The 24925-nt window shown below is 43.4% G+C and overlaps 1 protein-coding gene and 1 non-coding gene across 3 annotated transcripts; one reads left to right on the top strand and one right to left on the bottom strand.

The window, feature by feature from the left end:
- Positions 1–597: 597 nt before the first annotated feature.
- LOC123726859 (uncharacterized) lies at positions 598–17313 on the bottom strand. The gene is made up of 2 exons (XR_014380453.1): positions 17034–17313; positions 598–4529 (listed from the first exon to the last, which is right to left on the bottom strand). It is a non-coding gene; the product is annotated as an uncharacterized LOC123726859 (transcript).
- LOC106570549 (trafficking protein particle complex subunit 3) lies at positions 17216–24690 on the top strand. Of its 2 annotated transcripts, none has more exons than XM_014142993.3 (5): positions 17216–17505; positions 19971–20068; positions 20848–20947; positions 22216–22398; positions 23104–24690. In XM_014142993.3, exons 1-5 carry the CDS (start codon positions 17464–17466, stop codon positions 23221–23223), a joined length of 543 nt encoding a protein of 180 aa, XP_013998468.1. In that variant the 5' UTR covers positions 17216–17463; the 3' UTR covers positions 23224–24690. The 2 variants fall into 2 exon arrangements, with proteins under 2 accessions (XP_013998468.1, XP_045550881.1); XM_045694925.2 differs by having other exon boundaries at positions 17307–17505; positions 19953–20068.
- The last annotated feature ends 235 nt before the right edge of the window (positions 24691–24925 follow it).

Raw genomic sequence — 24925 nt, 5'->3', positions numbered from 1 at the left:
TGTAGGCTGTGCGTGGTGGTTAGCGGTTATGATATGAAGGTTTGACTTGGAAAGTTTTTTTCCCTCGCCTGGTCATAGACAGCTGATGTGTTGTGCAATGAAGTCCTCAAGCAAAGGTAATGGGTGAGAATTTTTTCCTCTAACATCCTTTCTCAATTTAAAAGAAATCCTCAAAGTAATCTAGCTTTTCCAAAAGTATCTGTAATCTGATTACATTTTTTTTGCTGGTAAAGCAACAGATTACAGTTACCATTTTTTGCAATCTGTTAATCCCCAACCCCGCACGTGTGCAAGCGAAGTCGTGCATCTCGCCCATTGCAATATCTGTGGTGAGGCTTGTGGGAACGTCATCTAGCTGAGTCTACCGTTAAAGGTTTTTGTGTGTACTCCTAATGGACTGCAAAAAATAATCATACATTTTATCTCAATAAAAGGAAGGTTCATTCTACTCTGTAGCACCCACATAATATCCTTAAAAAAAATAGTTCATACCCCACTGAACCCTTTTTTTCTTTTGAGACACAATGAACAGGGACAGTTTTGTAATTTACAATGTGTTATCATCCTTGTGAAAGTGAAAATAGAGTGCTCACATGGGAATTTATAAAGAAGGCCTTTATTTAATAGTAAAAAGCAGATCAGCATTCATAACATAACATTTACATCTGCTCAAATGTAAATGTAATAACTCTGGAAGAAGACAGCCTGACAGAGGAGAGATTGAGAGCAGATACTATATTGTTTTATCCATTCTACTGTACGTTCTAAAGCACCACCAATCAAAAGACAACATGTCTATTTTTGATATCATTTTTTCATTGGGGGGGGGGGGGGATTACAGGTACAATATTTAAATCATTATCCATTAATTATTTCACACATATTCTTGTTTTACCTGTGGGCTGCCACAAAAAAATGTTTAAATAAAAAACGACAAAAAAGGTACATAACAACAAAGTATATTTCAGAGTTTAAGTAATAATCAATTCAGTATGTACAGGAAAAGAAAACAAAAAACTAGTGTGCCACCCGACCCACCCTGAAACCAGGTCTGCGTTCGGTACGTTTTTACATTCAATAGAAAGGAAACGGTGCTGTACTGAACAACCAGTTGAAAAACTGGGAGGGGTTGGGTTGTGTGTTGGGGAACGCTGTCAGCATGGCCGCTGCCCTTTAAATATGTCACTCATTGCTTCAAGCCACACCCACAAAACGGGATCAAATGTACCTCAAAGTCTGTTCAGTACAAACTGTTTCACAATGTAGCAAACGTTAAAGCGAACTGAACGCACCTCATGTTATCCACCTCCCCGGTGACCAGAGAAAACCCTCACCATACAACCCCTTCCCCGTGGGCCTAAAACAAAAGTAAAAAAGAGGAACACTGGTGTATGTATGGTGTTGGGCCTTATAGTATGTATGTATGTATGTATGTATTGGGGCTTATAGTTTGTATGTATGTATGTATTGGGGCTTATAGTTTGTATGTATGGTGTTGGGCCTTATAGTATGTATGTATGTATGTATGTATTGGGGCTTATAGTTTGTTTGTATGTATGTATGTATGTATGTATGTATGTATGTATGTATCGGGGCTTATAGTTTGTATGCATGTATGTATCGGGGCTTATAGTTTGTATGCATGCATGTATCGGGGCTTATAGTTTGTATGTATGTATGTATGTATGTCTTGGGGATTATAGTTTGTTTGTATGTCTTGGGGATTATAGTTTGTTTGTATGTATTGGGCGTTATAGTTTGTTTGTATGTCTTGGGCGTTATAGTTTGTTTGTATGTATTGGGCCTTATAGTTTGTTTGTATGTCTTGGGCCTTATAGTTTGTTTGTATGTCTTGGGCCTTATAGTTTGTTTGTATGTCTTGGGCCTTATAGTTTGTTTGTATGTATTGGGCCTTATAGTTTGTTTTTATGTATTGGGCCTTATAGTTTGTTTGTATGTATTGGGCCTTATAGTTTGTATGTATGTATTGGGCCTTATAGTTTGTATGTATGTATTGGGCCTTATAGTTTGTATGTATGTATTGGGCCTTATAGTTTGTTTGTATGTCTTGGGCCTTATAGTTTGTATGTATGCATGCATGTGTTGGGCTTTAGCTGAGATTATTCTTTACAGAGTCAAGTATATTTGTCCAGGTCTCAGTTGTTCCTTGACTAGCACCATTCATTCTCGCCGTCGATAATTCTGATGTTAAAACTTCTAATAGTATCTGTATCTACTGGTTAAATGGGAGACAGTGAGGTGACATTCATGTAAGAGCCAACATAAATTTTGTAACTTTGTCCTAGAAGCATTTAACTACATGGCACTCCCACATCATATGAAGGAACTTAAGTCATCTTCTGACAATATGGCACTGTCATAACATTTGTGACGATTCCTCAGGTGACTTTTAAGTAGTGGATTGTTTCTAAAGCATCTGCTGCACAGTTTGCAGTGATACGGTTTCACTCCAGAGTGAGTGGTCAGGTGTTGTGTCAGGTTGCCTGGGGTGGCAAAGCAATGTCCACACACAGTGCACTTGAAAGGTCTCTCTCCTGTGTGAACCGCTGTGTGTCTGGTCAGTTCTTCCTTGCGCTTGAAGCTTTTCGGACACTGTTTGCAACCATGTGGTTTCTGACCTTGGTGAGTCCACATGTGAGTTTCCAGTTGTTCCTTCTGGTCGAAGTCTTGCCCACAGTCCTTACACCGATATGATTTCTCCCCTGTGTGGAACTTCATATGTGCTCTCAAGTATCCATTACAAGTGAAACTTTCTCCACATTCTTTGCACTGAAATGGTTTCTCCCCCGTGTGAAGTCTCATATGCAATTTCATATATGCCTTAGTTTTGAAACTTTTCCCACATTCCTTACATTGATATTGTTTCTCTCCTGTGTGAGACACCATGTGTGTTCTCAGATTTGCATCACTAGGGAAGCATTTGCCACAAACATTACAAGTGCGTGTTGCTTTAATGTGGGATTGGAGGTGCTCTGTCAGACTTGCTATGGACTCGAATACCTCCTCACACACTCCACACATTTTCGTATGCTTTGTGTGCACATTTTTCACATGGTTAACTAAAGGACCAATGTACACAAATGTACTTCCACACAGCTTGCAACAATAAGGAGAAGCATTTGTGGTCACCTTGCCTCTAGCACGGTTATGGGTGCTTGCCCATTTTCTGGGTGATTTCAGTGCCTTTGATCCTGACGGTAGTCCCCCGATCTCCACCTCATTGCCACTTCCACTGTTTTCACTGTGAGCTGCAGAACAGCCTGGATATCCTTCTGAGAGGGCGTATGAGGCACTGGTTGCTTCTGATACTGTGTAGAGCTCTCCATCAGGCTCGGTTTTGATCTCTTGAGGAATGCGGACGCATAATACATCCCCCTCTCTGCTCTTGGAAGTTTGGCTCGAGAAATCCATTGGATCACAGTCACTTTCCTCACAGACGGTGAATATGGAGTCTTTGGTATCAGTCTCCAGTTCTTCAAGCTGCTCTTCCTCCCGTCTGGTCCCAAGTTCCTGTTGTTTATCTTTAATCAGTGTGGGCTGTGGTTCCTCATTTGTGTGGAACTTCATATGTGTTTTCAAGTATCCCTTACAAGTGAAACTTTCGCCACAATCTTTGCACCAAAATGGTGTCTCCCCCGTGTGACGCCTCATATGCAAGTGCATATAGCCTTTATTTTTGAAACATTTTCCACATTCTTTGCATTGATACTGTTTCTCTCCTGTGTGAGTTACCATGTGTGTTCTCATACTAGAATCACTAGGGAAGCATTTGCCACAAACATTACAAGTGCGTGTTGCTTTAATGTGGGTTTGCAGGTGCTCTGTCAGACTTGCTATGGACTCAAAGACTTCTTCACATACACCACAACGGTATTCTGCGGTAAGCTTTGTGTGCACATTTTTCACATGATTAACTAAAGGACCAATGTACACAAATGTACTTCCACACAACTTGCAACAATAAGGAGGAGCAGCATTTGTGGTCGCCCCGCTTCCAGCAGAGGTATGGGAGCTTAGTCTTTTCTTTGCTTGTTTTCTGGGTGATTTCAGTGCCTTTGATCCCGACGGTAGTCCCCCGCTCTCCACTTCATTGTCACTTCCACTGTTTTCACTCTGTGCTGCAGAACAGCCTGGATATCCTTCTGAGAGGGAGTGTGAGGCACTGGTTGCTTCTGATACTGTGTAGAGCTCTCCATCAGGCTCGGCTTTGATCTCTTGAGGAATGCGGACGCATAATACATCCCTCTCTCTGCTCTCGGAAGTTTGGCTCGAGAAATCCATTGGATCACAGTCACTTTCCTCACAGACGGTGAATATGGAGTCTTTGGTATCAGACTCCAGCCCTTCAAGCTGCTTTTCCTCCTGATTGGTCCTGATTTCCTCCTGTTCATCTTTAATCTGTGTGGGCTCTGGGTCCTTCTCCAGACTGGGGCTCCACTTCTGCTCACAGTGCTGCTGCTCAGGGGGAACCTCCTCTTCAGAGACTGGGAGCGTAAGCTGCTGGGGGTCTAGAAAAAAGGGGGGGAAAGGGATAAATAAGTGACCAATACATAATTGAACGTTTGTTTATGTAAATAACACATGCCTATCCAGTGTTGTAGTACTCCAGTCCAGGACTCTGACTTTCCTCGGACTTAAGACTTGACCTCGACAGGTAACTTTGTCAGAATGCCTCTCACCTTTGCATTATTCGACATGATAGTTACAACAGTAAATGTCAGATACTTTATCTGCTGCTAGCCTTACCAATGTGCAAGACACTAAGTTATCCAGCTTTCTAAGTTACAAAATGTAGCTTTGAGCACTAACAAACCAGTAAGCATGGACCCATGGCAACGTCTTTCTTTGGTGCGGTCCGGATTGGCCTTGATTCCAACACCCACGGACGTCAGAACCAATCATAGACATCTATGTTTCACAAGTTTGGACAGCACAGTAAAATACAGTAAAGAAAAGTAAAGTATGGTACAGTACAGTATAATGTAGTGTACTCTATTGAATTACTCTGCTGTACTGAACTTTGCCGTAACGTACTGTGCTGTTCAAATTTGTGAAACATCCTAGATGTCTATGATTCGTTCCGATTTGGTCTGGTCCGACCAAATTTGTACTTGTTTGGGGGCAGAGATCAATAGAATAATACCCAGCATGCTTTGCAAGTGTTTGTTTTTACATAAAAATGTGTCATTCAGCAGACACTCTTATGCAGAGTGATTTACGGTCAGTGCATTCCACTATGGTAGATAAACAACAACATATGGGTAGTTTCATGGCATTGGAATTACGCTTTGAGTTTTCACCTTAAAAATGTATGTCAAACAAAAACTATTGATTTAAAAGTTCATTACGGTAACGCAATTACATCATGGGTCCCTGATCTGTACTACACATCAATGCATAATTATGGATATGAATGTCATTCTCATGTTTCACAAGTTTGGACACCCCAGTGCAGTACAGCAGAGTAGGGTAGAGTTCAGTATAGTTCAGAAGGCCAGCATCCCGGAGTCGCTGGCCTTCTAGCCAGAGTTCCTCTGTCCAGTGTCTGTGTTCTTTTGCCCATCTTGACCTTTTCTTTTATTAGCCTGTCTGAGATATGGCTTTTCCTTTGCAACTCTGCCTAGAAGGCCAGCATCCCGGAGTCACCTCTTCACCATTTCAAATGTTGCTACATAGGACGAATCGAGCCCGTCGGTCACATGTCTGTTACATAGACAAGGCAGGAGCGGTGTGAAGCCCCCCCCCCCCACCTTAAAGCCATATTACAACATATGTGTTGTGATAATTGCATTGTTTGTTTGCTCTATTTATTTTTATTTAACTTATTTAATTTCCACTACATCTAGATACATACATATCCTCTCAGGCCAGGGGCACAACAATGTATGAATTAATGTTTGGATAAGAATCGCCGTTATAATTATTGGCCAGTACGGAGAATTAAGTAAAACCACAAGTCCAAATCCCTATCTCCATCCATGGCTAATTTAGGAAAGGGCCAATGTTAGCTAGCTAGCTAGCCACCAGAGGACAACACAAAAAGATGCAACAATTCAAGTTGTTCGATGCGCAAGGCGATTTGATAGGAGTGATGCCAAAATCCAAGCTGGCTTCCCTTCAAAATGAATTTTTTTTGGTGTGCCAGGACCATTCACAGTTGAGCTCAACGCTGATTGGGTCATTTTTTACACTTTTTATTATTTTTAAATCAAGGGAGGCCAAATGCTCACTGGCTTCCCTTGCGTTCAATGCTACTGACGGCAACAATGTCATACTCGTTTGGACCAGACAGCATCAGATAGATGGCCTACACATAGAGACAGAGGTCGCTATTTCGCTCGCTCGGATGCTTTCTCCTGTGAGATAGATTCAGCCTCTTGCGAATTGAAGGAAATTTATTAAACACAGAGAGACGAAAGATATGTTATGTTTATTTTTGGAAAAGCCTGGCTTCCCTTGGCATCCATGAAAACTCGCTACTGAGACAAGGAGACATTTTATTTTCATTACACAGAAAGTCAATAAAGTCTGTTTTTTTACATCCATTGCAAATGACCACAGTTTCTCTCTCGATTCGAAAACTCTTTCCAACAATACCCCTCGATAACCACCAAGCCTCGATGTGAAATAGATCATTGTCATGCTCTGATCCAGTATCTCCACAGTTTTGTAAACAGGCGTGCGTGATATAGTTTACGATCGAAGTTAACTGCTGCATATCTTAAAAGGTCCTCAATGTCTCCATTGCCCTTGATTCTAAGCAATATTGTGCTGCTATTTTTATTGACTTGGCCAAAGCTTTTGATACGGTAGACCATTCCATTCTTGTGCTCGAACCTTGGCCCCAAGCTCTTCTCAATTTACATCAACAACATAGCTCAGGCAGTAGGAAGCTCTCTCATCCATTTATATGCAGATGATACAGGCTTATTCTCAGCTGGCCCCTCCTCGGATTTTGTGTTACACGCTCTAAAACAAAGCTTTCTTAGTGTCCAACAAGCTTTCTCTGCCCTTAACCTTGTTCTGAACACCTCCAAAAGTCATATGGTTTGGTAAGAGGAATGCCCCTCTCCCCACAGGTGTGATTACTACCTCTGAGGGTTTAGAGCTTGAGGTAGTCACCTCATACAAGTACTTGGGAGTATGGCTAGACGGTACACTGTCCTTCTCTCTGCACATATCAAAGCTGCAGGCTAAAGTTAAATCCTATATCGTAATCGCTCCTCTTTCACCCCAGCTGCCAAACTAACCCTGATTCAGATGACCATCCTACCCATGCTAGATTACGGAGACATAATTTATAGATCGGCAGGTAAGGGTGCTCTCGAGCGCCTAGAGGTTTTTTTTGCTATTCAGCCATCAGATTTGCCACCAATGCTCCTTATAGGACACATCACTGCACTCTATACTCCTCTGTAAATTGGTCATTTCTGTATACCCGTCGCAAGACCCACTGGTTGATGCTTATTTATAAAACCCTCTTTTAGGCCTCACTCCCACCTATCTGAGATATCTACTGCAGCCCTCATCCTCCACATACATCCCCTGTTCTGCCAGTCACATTCTGTTAAAGGTCCCCAAAGCACACACACCCCTGGGTCGCTCCTCTTTTCAGTTCGCTGCAGCTAGCGACTGGAACAAGCTGCAACAAACTGGACAGTTTTATCTCCATCTCTTCATTCAAAGACTCAATCATGGACACTCTTACTGACAGTTGTGGCTGCTTTGCGTGATGTATAGTTGTCTCTGCCTTCTTGCCCTTTGTGCTGTTGTCTGTGCCCAATAATGTTTGTACCATGTTTTGTGCTGCTACCATGTTGTGCTGCTACCATGTTGTTGCCATGTTGTGTTGCTACCATGTTGTTGTCATGTTGTGTTGCTACCATGCTGTTGTCATGTTTCTACCATGCTGTTGTCATGTTTCTACCATGCTATGTTGTCTTAGGTCTCTCTTTATGTAGTGTTGTCTCTCTTGACGTGATGTGTGTTTTGTCCTAATATTTTAATTTAATTTATTTTTAATCCCAGCAGGAGGCCTTGCCTTTTGGTAGGCCATCATTGTAAATAAGAATTTGTTCTTAACTGACTTGCCTAGTTAAATAAAATAAATCTCTGAATTCTGCGCTCTGCTCTTTTGCCACAAGTTGCTCTTAGTGTATCCATTATAGCCCAGTGGGTGGGTCATACAATGTGTCCATATGGCAGAGGGAGACACCATTATAGAGGCCTGCGATAGATGGAGCCCTATCTGTGCCAAAACCTCCCATTTGATGCCATGGAATGCGTTTTTCCTCAATATAGCCATGCAGCACACATCTTTCTTTTCCCCAACGCAGTTAAGCCAAAACCACGCCCTGTTATTCAAAATCAAATCAAACTTTGTTACATGCGCCCAATACAACAAGTATAGACTTTACCGTGAAATGCTTACTTACAAGCCCTTAACCAAAAGTGCAGTTCAAGAAGAGTTAAGAAAATATTTAGCAAGTAGACTAAAATAAAAAGTAATAATAAAAAGTAACAACAAGAATAACAGTAACGAGACACCGGTACCGAGTCAGTTTGCGGGGGTACAGGTTAGTAGAGGTCATTTATACATGTAGGTGGGGGTACAGGTTAGTAGAGGTCATTTATACATGTAGGTAGGGGTACAGGTTAGTAGAGGTCATTTATACATGTAGGTAGGGGTACAGGTTAGTAGAGGTCATTTATACATGTAGGTGGGGGTACAGGTTAGTAGAGGTCATTTATACATGTAGGTGGGGGTACAGGTTAGTAGAGGTCATTTATACATGTAGGTGGGGGTACAGGTTAGTAGAGGTCATTTATACATGTAGGTAGGGGTACAGGTTAGTAGAGGTCATTTATACATGTAGGTGGGGGTACAGGTTAGTAGAGGTCATTTATACATGTAGGTGGGGGTACAGGTTAGTAGAGGTCATTTATACATGTAGGTGGGGGTACAGGTTAGTAGAGGTCATTTATACATGTAGGTGGGGGTACAGGTTAGTAGAGGTCATTTATACATGTAGGTAGGGGTACAGGTTAGTAGAGGTCATTTATACATGTAGGTGGGGGTACAGGTTAGTAGAGGTCATTTATACATGTAGGTGGGGGTACAGGTTAGTAGAGGTCATTTATACATGTAGGCGGGGGTACAGGTTAGTAGAGGTCATTTATACATGTAGGTGGGGGTACAGGTTAGTAGAGGTCATTTATACATGTAGGTGGGGGTACAGGTTAGTAGAGGTCATTTATACATGTAGGTGGGGGTACAGGTTAGTAGAGGTCATTTATACATGTAGGTGGGGGTACAGGTTAGTAGAGGTCATTTATACATGTAGGTGGGGGTACAGGTTAGTAGAGGTCATTTATACATGTAGGTGGGGGTACAGGTTAGTAGAGGTCATTTATACATGTAGGTGGGGGTACAGGTTAGTAGAGGTCATTTATACATGTAGGTGGGGGTACAGGTTAGTAGAGGTCATTTATACATGTAGGTGGGGGTACAGGTTAGTAGAGGTCATTTATACATGTAGGTGGGGGTACAGGTTAGTAGAGGTCATTTATACATGTAGGTGGGGGTACAGGTTAGTAGAGGTAATTTATACATGTAGGTGGGGGTACAGGTTAGTAGAGGTCATTTATACATGTAGGTGGGGGCACAGGTTAGTAGAGGTCATTTATACATGTAGGTGGGGGTACAGGTTAGTAGAGGTCATTTATACATGTAGGTGGGGGTACAGGTTAGTAGAGGTCATTTATACATGTAGGTAGGGGTACAGGTTAGTAGAGGTCATTTATACATGTAGGTGGGGGTACAGGTTAGTAGAGGTCATTTATACATGTAGGTAGGGGTACAGGTTAGTAGAGGTCATTTATACATGTAGGTAGGGGTACAGGTTAGTAGAGGTCATTTATACATGTAGGTGGGGGCACAGGTTAGTAGAGGTCATTTATACATGTAGGTGGGGGTACAGGTTAGTAGAGGTCATTTATACATGTAGGTGGGGGTACAGGTTAGTAGAGGTCATTTATACATGTAGGTGGGGGTACAGGTTAGTAGAGGTCATTTATACATGTAGGTGGGGTACAGGTTAGTAGAGGTCATTTATACATGTAGGTGGGGGTACAGGTTAGTAGAGGTCATTTATACATGTAGGTGGGGGTACAGGTTAGTAGAGGTCATTTATACATGTAGGTGGGGGTACAGGTTAGTAGAGGTCATTTATACATGTAGGTGGGGGTACAGGTTAGTAGAGGTCATTTATACATGTAGGTGGGGGTACAGGTTAGTAGAGGTCATTTATACATGTAGGTGGGGGTACAGGTTAGTAGAGGTCATTTATACATGTAGGTGGGGGTACAGGTTAGTAGAGGTCATTTATACATGTAGGTGGGGGTACAGGTTAGTAGAGGTCATTTATACATGTAGGTGGGGTACAGGTTAGTAGAGGTCATTTATACATGTAGGTGGGGGTACAGGTTAGTAGAGGTCATTTATACATGTAGGTGGGGGTACAGGTTAGTAGAGGTCATTTATACATGTAGGTGGGGGTACAGGTTAGTAGAGGTCATTTATACATGTAGGTGGGGGTACAGGTTAGTAGAGGTCATTTATACATGTAGGTGGGGGTACAGGTTAGTAGAGGTCATTTATACATGTAGGTAGGGGTACAGGTTAGTAGAGGTCATTTATACATGTAGGTGGGGGTACAGGTTAGTAGAGGTCATTTATACATGTAGGTGGGGGTACAGGTTAGTAGAGGTCATTTATACATGTAGGTAGGGGTACAGGTTAGTAGAGGTCATTTATACATGTAGGTGGGGGTACAGGTTAGTAGAGGTCATTTATACATGTAGGTGGGGGTACAGGTTAGTAGAGGTCATTTATACATGTAGGTGGGGGTACAGGTTAGTAGAGGTCATTTATACATGTAGGTGGGGGTACAGGTTAGTAGAGGTCATTTATACATGTAGGTGGGGTACAGGTTAGTAGAGGTCATTTATACATGTAGGTAGGGGTACAGGTTAGTAGAGGTAATTTATACATGTAGGTGGCGGTGAAGTGACTATACATAGATAATAAACAGAGAGTAGCAGCAGTGTGGGGGTACAGGTTAGAGGTAATTTATACATGTAGGTGGCGGTGAAGTGACTATACATAGATAATAAACAGAGAGTAGCAGCAGTGTGGGGGTACAGGTTAGAGGTAATTTATACATGTAGGTGGGGGTAAAGTGACTATACATAGATAATAAACAGAGTAGCAGCAGTGTGGGGGTACAGGTTAGTAGAGGTAATATGTACATGTAGGTGGGGGTGAAGTGACTATGCATAGATAATAAACAGAGAGTAGCAGCAGTGTGGGGGTACAGGTTAGAGGTAATTTATACATGTAGGTGGCGGTGAAGTGACTATACATAGATAATAAACAGAGAGTAGCAGCAGTGTGGGGGTACAGGTTAGAGGTAATTTATACATGTAGGTGGGGGTAAAGTGACTATACATAGATAATAAACAGAGTAGCAGCAGTGTGGGGGTACAGGTTAGTAGAGGTAATATGTACATGTAGGTGGGGGTGAAGTGACTATGCATAGATAATATACAGAGAGTAGCAGCAGTGTACAAAAGGGAGAGGGGTTCAATGTAAATTGTCCAGTGGCAATTTTATTAGTTGTTCAGCAGTCTTATGGCTTGGGGGTAGAAGCTGTTGAGGAGCCTTTTGGTCCTAGACTTGGTGCCAGTCACCCTATAACTTGGGTGACTGGAGTCTCTGACAATTTTATGGGCTTTTCTCTGACACTGCCTATTGTATGATGGCTGGAAGCTTGGCCCCAGTGATGTACTGGGCCGTTCACACTACCCTCTGTAGCACCTTAGGGTCAGATGCCGAGCAGTTGCCATACCAGGTGGGGATGCAACCCGTCAGGATGCTCTCAATGGTGCAGCTGTTGAACTTTTTGAGGATCTGGGGACCCATTCCAAATCTTTTCAGTCTCCTGAGGGGGAAAAGGTGTTGTCATGCCCTCTTTATGACTGTCTTGGTGTGTTTGGACCATGATAGTTTGTTGGTGATGTGGACACCAAGGAACTTGAAACTCTCTAACCGCTCCACTACAGCCCCGATGTTAATGAGGGACTGTTCGGCCCGCCTTTCCCTGTAGTCCACGATCAGCTCCTTTGTCTTGCTCACATTGAGGGAGAGGTTGTTGTCCTGGCACCACACTGACAGTTCTCTGACCTCCTCCCTATAGGCTGTCCCACTGTTGTGTCGTCAGAAAACTTAATGATGGTGTTGGAGTCGTGTTTGGCCACACAGTCGTGGGTGAACAGGGAATACAGGAGGGGACTAAGTACACACCCCTGAGGGGCCCCAGTGTTAAGGATCAGCGTGGTAGACGTGCTGCTGCCTTCTCTTACCACCTGGGGGCCGCCCGTCAGGAAGTCCAGGATCCAGTTGCAGAGGGAGGTGTCTAGTCCCAGGGTCCTTAGCTTAGTGATGAGCTTAGTGAGCACTATGGTGTTGAACGCTGAGCTGTAGTCAATGAACAGCATTCTCACATAGGTGTTCCTTTTGTCCAGGTGAGAAAGGGCAGTGTGGAGTGTGATTGCGTCATCTGTGGATCTGTTGGGTCGGTATGCAAATTGGAATGGGTCTAGGGTGTCCGGGAGGATGCTGTTGATGTGAGCCATGACCAGCCTTTCAAAGCACTTCATTGCTACCGACGTGAGTGCTACGGGGCGTTAATCATTTAGGCAGGTTACCTTCGCTTCCTTGGGCACAGGGACTCTGGTGGTCTGCTTGAAACATGTAGGTATTACAGACATGGTCAGGGAGAGGTTGAAAATGTCAGTGAAGACACTTGACAGTTGGTCCGCGCATGCTTTGAGTACACGTCCTGGTAATCCGTCTGGCCCAGCGGCTTTGTGAATATTGACCTGTTTAAAGAGCTAACCATTCAGAGGGGCATTCAACAACGCTTTGAGCGCTCTCCAAGTCCGGAAGTGAATATCACGTAGCGTGAAATTTCAGTCACTGATGAATAACATTTTCCCTTGTATTTCAAGATTGAAAAATAAAATAATATAACGTTGTGGACCGACCTAGCCATTAACGTCCCTTAACGCTCAAAGACAGATTAAATGGCTGTAGCATAGTGTATTTGACTGAATGATTAGGTAAAATATTTGAGAAATTATTAATAATAGGCATGTGTTTTTACCTGATAATAGATTACTAATGATAATATAACAACTTCAAATACCAAGCTAGTAACGTTAAGTAGCCTAGGTTAACTTAGCTGACTTCAATTGAGGGAGAAATTTGTACAACTCATTCAAACGCTGAAAATAAATACATGGGCAAATGTTACCAAACATGATAATAATAGGCCTGCATTATGGTAGGCAGCTAATTGTTCACTTTCCATCAATACTCCATCAATACCGTCAATACATTGGAAGGTCACTGTCTTTGCGCTGATTGCCTGTGTGTGAGACAACGCTAACTAGCCAATGGGAGCGTAGTAGAACGCCCCTCTGAATAACGGCCCGTGGTTTTGGCTTAACTGCATGGGAAAAAGAAAGACGCATGCAGCACACTTAACATCCCCTGTGCCGTAAGGTTAGCCACATTACAATGATTGAGTGACAAAGATGATCTTACCACACACACACACACACACACACACACACACACACACACACACACATATATATATACTGCTCAAAAAAATAAAGGGAACACTAAAATAACACATCCTAGATCTGAATGAATGAAATAATCTTATTAAATACTTTTTTCTTTACATAGTTGAATGTGCTGACAACAAAATCACACAAAAATAATCAATGGAAATCCAATTTATCAACCCATGGAGGTCTGGATTTGGAGTCACACTCAAAATTAAAGTGGAAAGCCACACTACAGGCTGATCCAACTTTGATGTAATGTCCTTAAAACAAGTCAAAATGAGGCTCAGTAGTGTGTGTGGCCTCCACGTGCCTGTATGACTCCCTACAACGCCTGGGCATGCTCCTGATGAGGTGGCGGATGGTCTCCTGAGGGATCTCCTCCCAGACCTGGACTAAAGCATCCGCCAACTCCTGGACAGTCTGTGGTGCAACGTGGTGTTGGTGAATGGAGCGAGACATGATGTCCCAGATGTGCTCAATTGGATTCAGGTCTGGGGAACGGGCGGGCCAGTCCATAGCATCAAGGCCTTCCTCTTGCAGGAACTGCTGACACACTCCAGCCACATGAGGTCTAGCATTGTCTTGCATTAGGAGGAACCCAGGGCCAACCACACCAGCATATGGTCTCACAAGGGGTCTGAGGATCTCATCTCGGTACCTAATGGCAGTCAGGCTACCTCTGGCGAGCACATGGAGGGCTGTGCGGCCCCCCAAAGAAATGCCACCCCACACCATGACTGACCGACCGCCAAACCGGTCATGCTGGAGGATGTTGCAGGCAGCAGAACGTTCTCCACGGCGTCTCCAGACTCTGTCACGTCTGTCACGTGCTCAGTGTGAACCTGCTTTCATCTGTGAAGAGCACAGGGCGCCAGTGGCGAATTTGCCAATCTTGGTGTTCTCTGGCAAATGCCAAACATCCTGCACGGTGTTGGGCTGTAAGCACAACCCCCACCTGTGGATGTCGGGCCCTCATACCACCCTCATGGAGTCTGTTTCTGACCGTTTGAGCAGACACATGCACATTTGTGGCATGCTGGAGGTCATTTTGCAGGGCTCTGGCAGTGCTCCTCCTGCTCCTCCTTGCACAAAGGCGGAGGTAGCGGTCCTGCTGCTGGGTTGTTGCCCTCCTACGGCCTCCTCCACGTCTCCTGATGTACTGGCCTGTCTCCTGGTAGCGCCTCCATGCTCTGGACACTACGCTGACAGACACAGCAAACCTTCTTGCCACAGCTCGCATTGATGTGCCATCCTGGATGAGCTTTACTACCTGAGCCACTTGTGTGGGTTGTAGACTCCGTCTCATGCTACCACTAGAGTGAAAGCACCGCCATCATTCAAAAGTGACCAATACATCAGCCAGGAAGCATAGGAACTGAGAAGTGGTCTGTGGTCCCCACCTGCAGAACCACTCCTTTATTTGGGGGGTGTCTTGCTAATTGCCTATAATTTCCACCTGTTGTCTATTCCATTTGCACAAAAGCATGTGAAATTTATTGTCAATCAGTGTTGCTTCCTAAGTGGACAGTTTGATTTCACAGAAGTGTGATTGACTTGGAGTTACATTGTGTTGTTTAAGTATTCCCTTTATTTTTTTGAGCGTGTATATATAGAAACTTCCTCTCACTGTCAACTGCGTTTATTTTCAGCAAACTTAACATGTGTAAATATTTGTATGAACAAGATTCAACAACTGAGACAAACTGAACAAGTACCACAGAAATTGAATAATGTGTCCCTGAACAAAGGGGGGGCGGGGATCAAAATCCAAAGTAACAGTCAGTATCTGGTGTGGCCACCAGCTGCATTAAGAACTGCAGTGCATCTCCTCCTCATGGACTGCACCAGATTTGCCAGTTCTTGCTGTGAGATGTTACCCCACTCTTCAACCAAGGCACCTGCAAGTTCCCGGACATTTGGGGGGAATGGCCCTAGCCCTCACCCTCCGATCCAACAGGTCCCAGACGTGCTCAATGGGATTGAGATCCGGGCTCTTCATAGCCATGGCAATCACTGACAATCCTGTCTTGCAGGAAATCACGAGCAGTATGGCTGGTGGCATTGTCATGCTGGAGGGTCATGTCAGGATGAGCCTGCAGGAAGGGTACCACATGAGGGAGGAGGATGTCTTCTTTGTAACGCACAGCGTTGAGATTGCCTGCAATGACAACAAGCTCAGTCCAATGATGCCCTCCACCTCCAAATTGATCCCGTTCCAGAGTACAGGCCTCTGTGTAACGCTCATTCCTTCAACGATAAACGCGAATCCGACCATGACCCCTGGTGAGACCAAACCGCGACTCGTCAGTGAAGATCACTTTTTGCCAGTCCTGTCTGGTCCAGCAACGGTGGGTTTGTGCCCATAGGCAACGCTGTTGCCGGTTATGTCTGGTGAGGACCTGCCTTACAACAGGCCTACAAGCCCTCAGTCCAGCCTCAGCCTATTGCGGACAGTCTGAGCACTGATGGAGGGATTGTGCGTTCCTAATGTAACTCAGGCAGTTGTTGTGGACATCCTGTACCTGTCCTGCACGTGTGATGTACCGATCCTGTGCAGGTTTTGTTACACGTGGTCTGCCACTGTGAGGATGATCAGCTGTCCGTCCTGTCTCCCTGTAGAGCTGTCTTAGGCGTCTCACAGTACAGACATTGCAATTTATTGCCCTGGCCACATCTGCAGTCCTCATGCCTCCTTGCAGCATGCCTAAGGCACGTTCACACAGATGAGCAGGGACCTTGGGCATCTTTCTTTTGGTGTTTTTCAGTCAGTAGAAAGGCCTCTGTAGTGTCCTAAGTTTTCATAACTGTGACCTTAATTGCCTACCGTCTGTAAGCTGTTAGTGTCTTATTAACGACCGTTCCACAGGTGCATGTTCATTAATTGTTTATGGTTCATTGAACAAGCATGGGAAACAGTGGTTAAACCCTTTACAATGAAGATCTGTGAAGTTTTGGGATTTTTACGAATTATCTTTGAAAGACAAGGTCATGAAAAAGGGACATTGTTTTTTTTGCTGAGTTATATATATATATATATATATATATATTTTACCAGGATTTTCGAATTAAACATGGGGTCGCGACCCCTAGTTTGGGACCCGCTGTGCTTGGGACTACACATTGTCCTATGAAACTCATGCAATAACATTAGCTAACGTTTTGTTTACAAGATGTTTAGCTAACTAGTTACTTACTGTTTGATAAATAAATCCCAAAATACCGCTGATTCAAGTTGAACAGAGCAAGTAGTGGGTATTTACATCATTAACTATCTGTACTTGATTCGATCGATGTACCGTTAAATCAACACAAACCTGTTCTGTGCGGTTTGAAATCCAGCAGACGTCGAAGACGTTCGTTCTCCTCCTTTGAACGAGAGATTTCCTCCTGGTATTCATTTACTGTTCTCTCTACTACTCCAGCTATCTCTACAGCCGCCGCTGTTAGCCGTTCAGTAATATACACATTGAACAACGCCAGTTTAGACATTTTGAGAGGTATGAAAGTCGAGGTTTCTTTGTGTTTTTGTTAGCTATATTTTTTTTCGCCAGAGGGATAAAATGTATTCCAGATGATGGTGCTGCTATTTCCCACAATCCTCCGCTGATTCCGGTTCCTGTTTTTCAGGAAGTCGGGTGTTTGACAGCTGATACAGAAAAGAGATCACAGGGACCGCTCTCAAAGAAACTAATAAATAAAGGATAACTACTCAATCATCTGTACAAGTCTGTGACCCAATACACTATGTCAAGGCAATCCAACCGAACCACAGATAGCAAGAAGATGGTAAGGAGTCGCGTTCTGCTAATGCTACTTAGCATACTTAATTCATGCTAGCTAGCTACAGTATTAAGTTAAACTAACGCTAGCTAATTTAGACGACAAACTACCTTTTATTAACCCCCCAATACAGCTTCATATGTTGATACAATAATGTGTGTTTTGATGATGTATTAACGACACATCAGCTTAACTGTAGTGCAAATTTGATATTCAGTGATCATTTAATGAATGACAAATACAGGAAGCTAGTCTAGTCTGGCTAGTTAGTTATTGTAACTAGCATTTCATTCGCTAGCTAGCACTATGGCACACTCACTAAGTCACTGCAACTTGTTTGCAGCTAGCTAGTTACTAAAATGCCAGTAAGTGTTTAGAATTTTCTATTCGGGCATAGCTACCTTTCGCATTTGTTAAACACGAGCTGTTAGCCTGGCATGGATGGCAATTGGCATGTCAAAATGTGATATTGGTACCCCGATGATATTGGTACTTTATCGTAGGTAGCTGACCCATGTACCTGACCCAGGTCTACGCTACGTACTTTAGTAAAGCCGAATTAATTTGTGAAAAGGATTTATCTGCAATAAAATAAATTATTCGCTGTCTTTGAATCAATTAAAGATGTCTGTAGTTTTGACGCTTTTACACCAGGGGGTGCTGGCAACTAAGTTTTCTCCTCTCTCAATTCAATTTCATTATAAGAGGCTTTATTGGCATGGGGAAACATATGTTTACATTGCCAAAGCAAGTGAAATAGATAAAACAAAAGTGAAATTAACAATAAAACATGAATAGTAAACATTACACTCAGTTCCAAAAGAACATTTAAAATGTCTATATACAGTGTTGTAACTACTGTACCAGTCAAGTTAGGACACACCTACTCATTCCAGGTTTTTTTTCTTTGTTTTTACTATTTTCTACATTGTAGAATAGTAGTGAAAACATAAACTGTGAAATTTGTTGTAACCAAAAAAGTGTTAAACAAATCTAACTATATATTATATTTATAAGTAGCCACCCTTTGCCTTGATGACAACTTTGCACACTCTTGGCATTCTCTCAACCATCTTCATGAGGTAGTCACCTGGAATGCATTTCAATTAACAAGTGTGCCTTGTTAATTTGTGGAATTTCTTTCCTTCTCAATGCATTTGAGCCAATCAGTTGTGTTGTGACAAGGTAGGGGTGGTATACAGAAGATAGCCCTATTTGGTAAAAGACCAAGTCCATATTATGGCAAGAACAGCTCAAATAAGCAAAGCGAAACAACAGTCCATCATTACTTTAAGACATGAAGGTCAGTCAATACGGAACATTTCTATAACTTTTTCTTCAAGTGCAGTCGCAAAAACCATCAAGCGCTATGATGAAACTGGCTCTCATGAGGACCGCCACAGGAAAGGAAGACCTGAGTTACCTCTGCTGCAGAGGATACGTTCATTAGAGTTACCAGCCTTTGAAATTGCAGCCCAAATAAATGCTTCAGAGTTCAAGTAACAGACACATCTCAACATCAACTTTTCAGAGGAGACTGCGTGAATCAGGCCTTCGTCGAATGGCGTCAAAGAAACCACTTCTAAAGGACACCAATATGAAGAAGAGACTTGCTTTGGCCAAGAAACATGAGCAATGGACATTAGACTGGTGGAAATTTGGCCTTTGGTCTGATGTGTCCAAATGTGAGATTTTTGGTTCCAACCACCGTGTCTTTGTGAGACGCAGAGTAGGTGAACGGATGATCTCCCGCATGTGTAATTCCCACCGTGAAGCATGGAGGTGATGGTGCGTTTCTGGTGACACTGTCAGTGATTTATTTAGAATTCAAGGCACACTTAAACAGCATGGCTACCACAGCATTCTGTAGCGATATGCCATCCCATCTTGTTTGCACATAGTGGGACTATCATTTGTTTTTCAACAGGACAATGATCCAACACACCTCCAGGCTGTGTAAGGGCTATTTGACCAAGAAGGAGAGTGATGGAGTGCTGCATCAGATGACCTGGCCTCCACAATCAGCTGACCTCAACCCAATTGAGATGGTTTGGGATGAGTTGGACCGCAGTGAAGGAAAAGCATATGTGCTCAGCATATGTGGGAACTCCTTCAAGACTGTTGGAAAAGCATTCCCGTTGACTACTTCCTGAAGCTGGTTTCTGATAATGCAAAGCTGTCATCAAGGCAAAGGGTGGCTACTTTGAAGAATCTCAAATATTGTTCAACACGTTTTTGGTTACTACATGATTGCATATGTTATTTCATAGTTTTTTCTACAATGTAGAAAATTGTAAAAAAAAAAATACCTTGAATGAGTAGGTGTGTCCTAACTTTTTAAATATGGGTTGTATTTACAATGGTGTATGTTTTTCACTGGTTGCACTTTTCTTTTGGCAACAGGTCACAAATCTTGCTGCTGTGATTGCTCACTGTGGTATTTTACCCAATAGATCTCTGTTTCTCTGTAGAACTCGGAGCTGTTCACTCTGACGTATGGAGCCCTGGTAACCCAGCTATGTAAGGACTATGAGAATGACGAGGAGGTCAACAAACAGCTGGATAAGATGTGAGTTTCTTATCTTCTTCTCAACAAACACTGCTTAGCCCTTTCACTTATAATCGATCAAGGAAAGGAGACAAGGAGAGTAATTGAGTCACGTGTGTGTGTGTGTGTGTGTGTGTGTGTGTGTGTGTGTGTGTGTGTGTGTGTGTGTGTGTGTGTGTGTGTGTGTGTGTGTGTGTGTGTCTGTGTGTGTGTGTGTGTGTCTGTGTGTGTGAAGTGTGCTGCTTGCTGTGAACATGTAAAATGTGCCACTCCTCAACGTTTAATTTTCAGTTTATCCTTTACTTGACAAATGGATAAAGTGGAGCTACTGCTTTCGGCCTCTGAAGTTTCCCGTTAACCTTCAGCACGCTGACAAATTTTCCATCCCTCTTGAACTTAACCCTAGAAACTAATAGACCAATGATGTAGTTTGTGTGTGTGAGTTGGTCTGAAAGGGTCTGTAAAGGTTTTCTGCTCTGCCTAACTAATACACCTACTGTAGCACGTCCCAAGTATGGTTCAATCAGGTGACGATCTCATCTTACTCCTTAATAGGGTCCAGATGTTTGTCTATCGCTCTCTATATCTCTCTCCCTCTTTCTTTCAGCTTTGCTCAATTCAGCATTGAGGTCTGACTAAGCCAGTGTTCATGTCTGAAATATTTAAGGGAGGTGTGGAATCTCTGCTCTAAAGTGGTAGAGTAAGACATCTTTAAGGGAGGTGTGAATCTCTGCTCTAAAGTGGTAGAGTATTTGGCACCATTCTTTACTCACTCTTTTCCCCTCTTGTTTTTTCCCCAGGGGATATAATATCGGAGTGCGTCTCATCGAAGACTTCTTGGCGCGCTCCAGCGTTGGGAGGTGTCAGGATTTCAGAGAAACGGCCGATGTCATCGCTAAGGTAAGGGGAACGTCCCTGAGCCAATCAGAGCGTGACCATGGAACCCTCCCAGAAAAGAGAGGCGAGGGGGAAGAGAGGGGGGGAAGAAGAGATGAAGAAAGAAACAGACAGGGAAAGAGAAAAGGACAGGGGAAGAGAGAAAGAAAAGAGGGGAAGGGAGGGAGAGAGAGCTGGGAAAAAGACTGAGGGAAGGAGGTTGACTATGAACAACTGAATGAGTGAGTTAGAGAGCGAGGGAGTCAGCGACTGGAATTTGAACTCCAACCTGCAGTAGTCTGCATAGTTTCTGAGCTTTCATAGCTCCTCTCTACTGCTTTTCATTTCTCTGCACTCACTCAGCTAGGGAAGCATCTCAGCTATGTCACCGCAAAGCCAACTGGCCCCTTTCCCCTGTGTGTGTGTCCCTGTGTGTGTGTGTGTGTGTGTGGGGGCTCTTGTTCTTCACTGCTTGTTGTCTTTGTTATACAGTAGTCCAGGCAGCATTGTCAACCTACACTCAGTGTGAAACAACCCCTCGCCCAAGTACATTTAGTTCACACTGAAGGAATGACCATGCGCACACGCACACATACAAACACAAACTCGTGCTTGTGTCTATGTGGTCAGACAGTAGTCTGCTGTACTCCTGAGCATCAGGCCCAGTACTAAATTGCTGTAGACTTGTCAAGCTCAAACACTACTTGTCTCACTTGGTGGTTGACATCCAGGCTCCCTCACCAGTCTGTTCTAACAGTGCTGCTAAATCCTTTCACAGGGGTAACCTCTCACTCTAGGTTCAGTTATAGGGAAGGCAGTAGTATGGAATGTTGTGCTGGATATTGAACTGGTAGCCTCAACTGCCGTTTAGACTGAGATAATCAGCTACCAGCGACCAGTCATTTTCAAGGAGGAGACACATGGCGACTTAGCGCTCTGCGACGAGAGCGTTAGAGACCAGAGTTGAATATGTCCCCAGTTTATGCACGTTTCACCTTTGACATTGGCTAACAACCAAACTACCATCAAAGAGACATTCACAAGGGCAGACCTCAACGACTTGATCGCTTGTTATCTCGGCAAGTGTGAGACCCTGGTAAAGAAAGATTTTACACTCCCTGGCCTAGTCCTCTCTCTTCAACCCTCTCTCAGTGCAACACATGTGACAATGTCAGTGTCTGCATTCAGTGATGAATCTTATGAGAGCGATAGTCTCTGTTCCATTTATAAATGCAGTACTAACACCATTGTAACACTAACAGCATTGTATGATTGCATGTGTTGTCCACTAGGTGGCGTTTAAGATGTACCTGGGCATCACCCCCAGTGTGACCAACTGGAGCCCAGCAGGGGATGAGTTGTCCCTCATCCTGGAGAGTAACCCCCTGGTGGACTTTGTAGAGCTGCCTGACAACCACAGCTCCCTGGTCTACTCCAACCTGCTGTGTGGGGTACTCCGAGGAGCTCTGGAGATGGTAAGGATAGATGGTGCCTCTTTAGGCCTTTTCACACTAGCCTAACTAAGCTGTACTGTGCTGGTCTGGATATGTATCCAGCACCTTTGTTGGAACTGTGCTAAAAAAGGACAATGTGAAAAGAAAAGAACAGCTCCAGCACAGGGTGTCGCCACGGTAGTGTGAACATTCTACTGTGTCCAAAGCGTTCCACAGGGATGCTGGTCCATGTTGATTGAAATGCTTCCCACAGTTGTCACGTTTGCAGGTTGTCCTGTGGGTGGTCGACCATTCTTGATACACACAAACTGTTGAGTGTGAAAAACACAACAGCATTGCAGTTCTTGACACAAACCGGGGAGCCTCTGAATGTCACACACACACACACACACACACACACACACACACACACACACACACACACACACACACACACACCACACCACCAGCCATTTTCTCAAGGCTTCAACATCCTTCTTTAACCTGTCTCCTCCCCTTCATCTGCACTGATTGAGGTGGATTTAACAAGTGACATCAATAAGGGATCATAGCTTTCACCTGGATTCACCTGGTCAGTCATTCTTGGAAAGAGCAGGTGTTCTTAATCTTTTGTACACTCAGTGTATGTTATTATGTTCATGTGTTGTGAAGCTTTATTATGTAGAGAAAAGTACTTTCCCACTTCTTCTAAAAAAAGAAAATCTTATATCTTCCTCTCTCCTCCAGGTACAGATGGCAGTGGATGTGAAGTTTGCTCAGGACACCCTGAGAGGAGACAATGTCACAGAGATCCGCATGAAGTTCATCAAGAGGATGGAGGAGAACCTTCCGGCCGGGGATGAGTGAGAGAAACAGAGAGAGAGAGAAACCACCACCCTCCACCACTCTTCTCTTCCTGCTCTCCATCCATCCTCAATCTGATGTCACTCAAGGAGGTACGGAGAGAGAGAGAGATTTATAATGATAAACCCTTGACTGAGAGACTGAAAGAAAGCAGAGACCGAGAATCAAGAAATCAAGTCCTTGGGCGCGTCTGAAATCCATCTTCCTCTCCTTCTCTCCTTTCCTTCCTCTGCACTGGTCTAAATACAAAGGACAGACAGGTGGAAGTTTTATGCGTTTTTACATATATGATGCATTTTACATCAGGATGACGTGGCCGGTGACACTGCTTCTTGAAAGTCCAATATCTTAAACTTGACTGCTGACCTGCAAGACATTGTGGGACTGTATCAACAGTGGACTAATGAAAACAATACCAAAATATAGTTTTGGAGTGGAATTAACCTTTAAATGCTTCATAACTACCAGCAATTTTGTGTGTGTGTGTGTGTATATATATATATATGTATGTGTGTGTGTGTATATATATATATATATATGTATGTATGTATGTATGTATGTATGTATGTATGTATGTATATATATATATATACACACACACACACACACACACACACACACACACACACACACACACACACACACACACACACACACACACACACATATATGTATATATATGTATATATATATGTGTGTGTGTGTGTGTATATGTGTGTGTGTATTTTAATAAAACATTTTTAACTGTCCCCTATCTAGTGCTTTCACAGTAGTGCAGATAAAGTAAAGGAGAGGTTGTTTTTGAGATATACCCATAGAGATGGGTAGAGCACTCATCTTTGCCATTATAATGTCTGTGACAGCATGGACAGTGCCATTGAGGCTACAACCCATAGGAATCCCCACCCAGTTGACTACATTGAAATGGTGGAAGCCCTCAATGACACTGCCAATGCTGAAACTGCATTTTTGGCCACTAAAGGGCTCTATCATTCTCTATGGATGCACCCTTCTGCAGAACTATGACTCCTGACCTTTAACCTCTGCTCATCTCACCCCCCCCCCCCCCCCCCCCAACCATTCAACTTTAATCTCTGCTCCTTTGGTGAGAAACTCCTTGGATACTTCATCTCATATGTTAATTTCTAAGGCCAGGAGTCTTACCCTAATGGTATGTTTTTTGATTGACTGGCAATTCTGTAAAGTTCATAAATTTCACAAATGTGTATCACTGAATGTAATATGATGGTTCATTACCAAGTCAAAGTTGATGGTCTCAATTGTGTTGTACTGTGTTGTTTTGTGTTGTTTACTTTCGTCTGTCCCTTTTTAAATGCAAGATCATCAAGATTCTATTAATATCTATGTGTATAAGATATTTATTTGTTGTCACGTAAGATACTGTCACACTGTATGGCAGTGGTCCATTAAGTAGGCTGATGTTATTATTAATAAACTCATCATGACATATCCAATGGGTGCTGTATCACTGCAGTAATCACAGCTTCAGCTGGCCCCTAAGTGGTAAAACACTTTAGTCCATGAGTGACATAGTAGGGCCTGTGTGCCTCGTTAACCTGTTGCAGGTCTCCTCACACAAATGTAATGAAGTGTCACACAGACTCTTCCCCTGTGGCTGGTTGCCGGGTACACCCCCAGTGCACTGTGGGACTATTGTTCCTCTGGAGCAGCTTTGTCAAGTCAA

Source organism: Salmo salar, chromosome 14 (genome assembly GCF_965601325.2).
Source record: "Salmo salar chromosome 14, fSalSal1, whole genome shotgun sequence".
NCBI classification, from domain to species: domain Eukaryota; kingdom Metazoa; phylum Chordata; class Actinopteri; order Salmoniformes; family Salmonidae; genus Salmo; species Salmo salar.
Note: the sequence above shows the minus strand (reverse complement) of the source record. Positions and strands in the feature narration are given on the sequence as shown.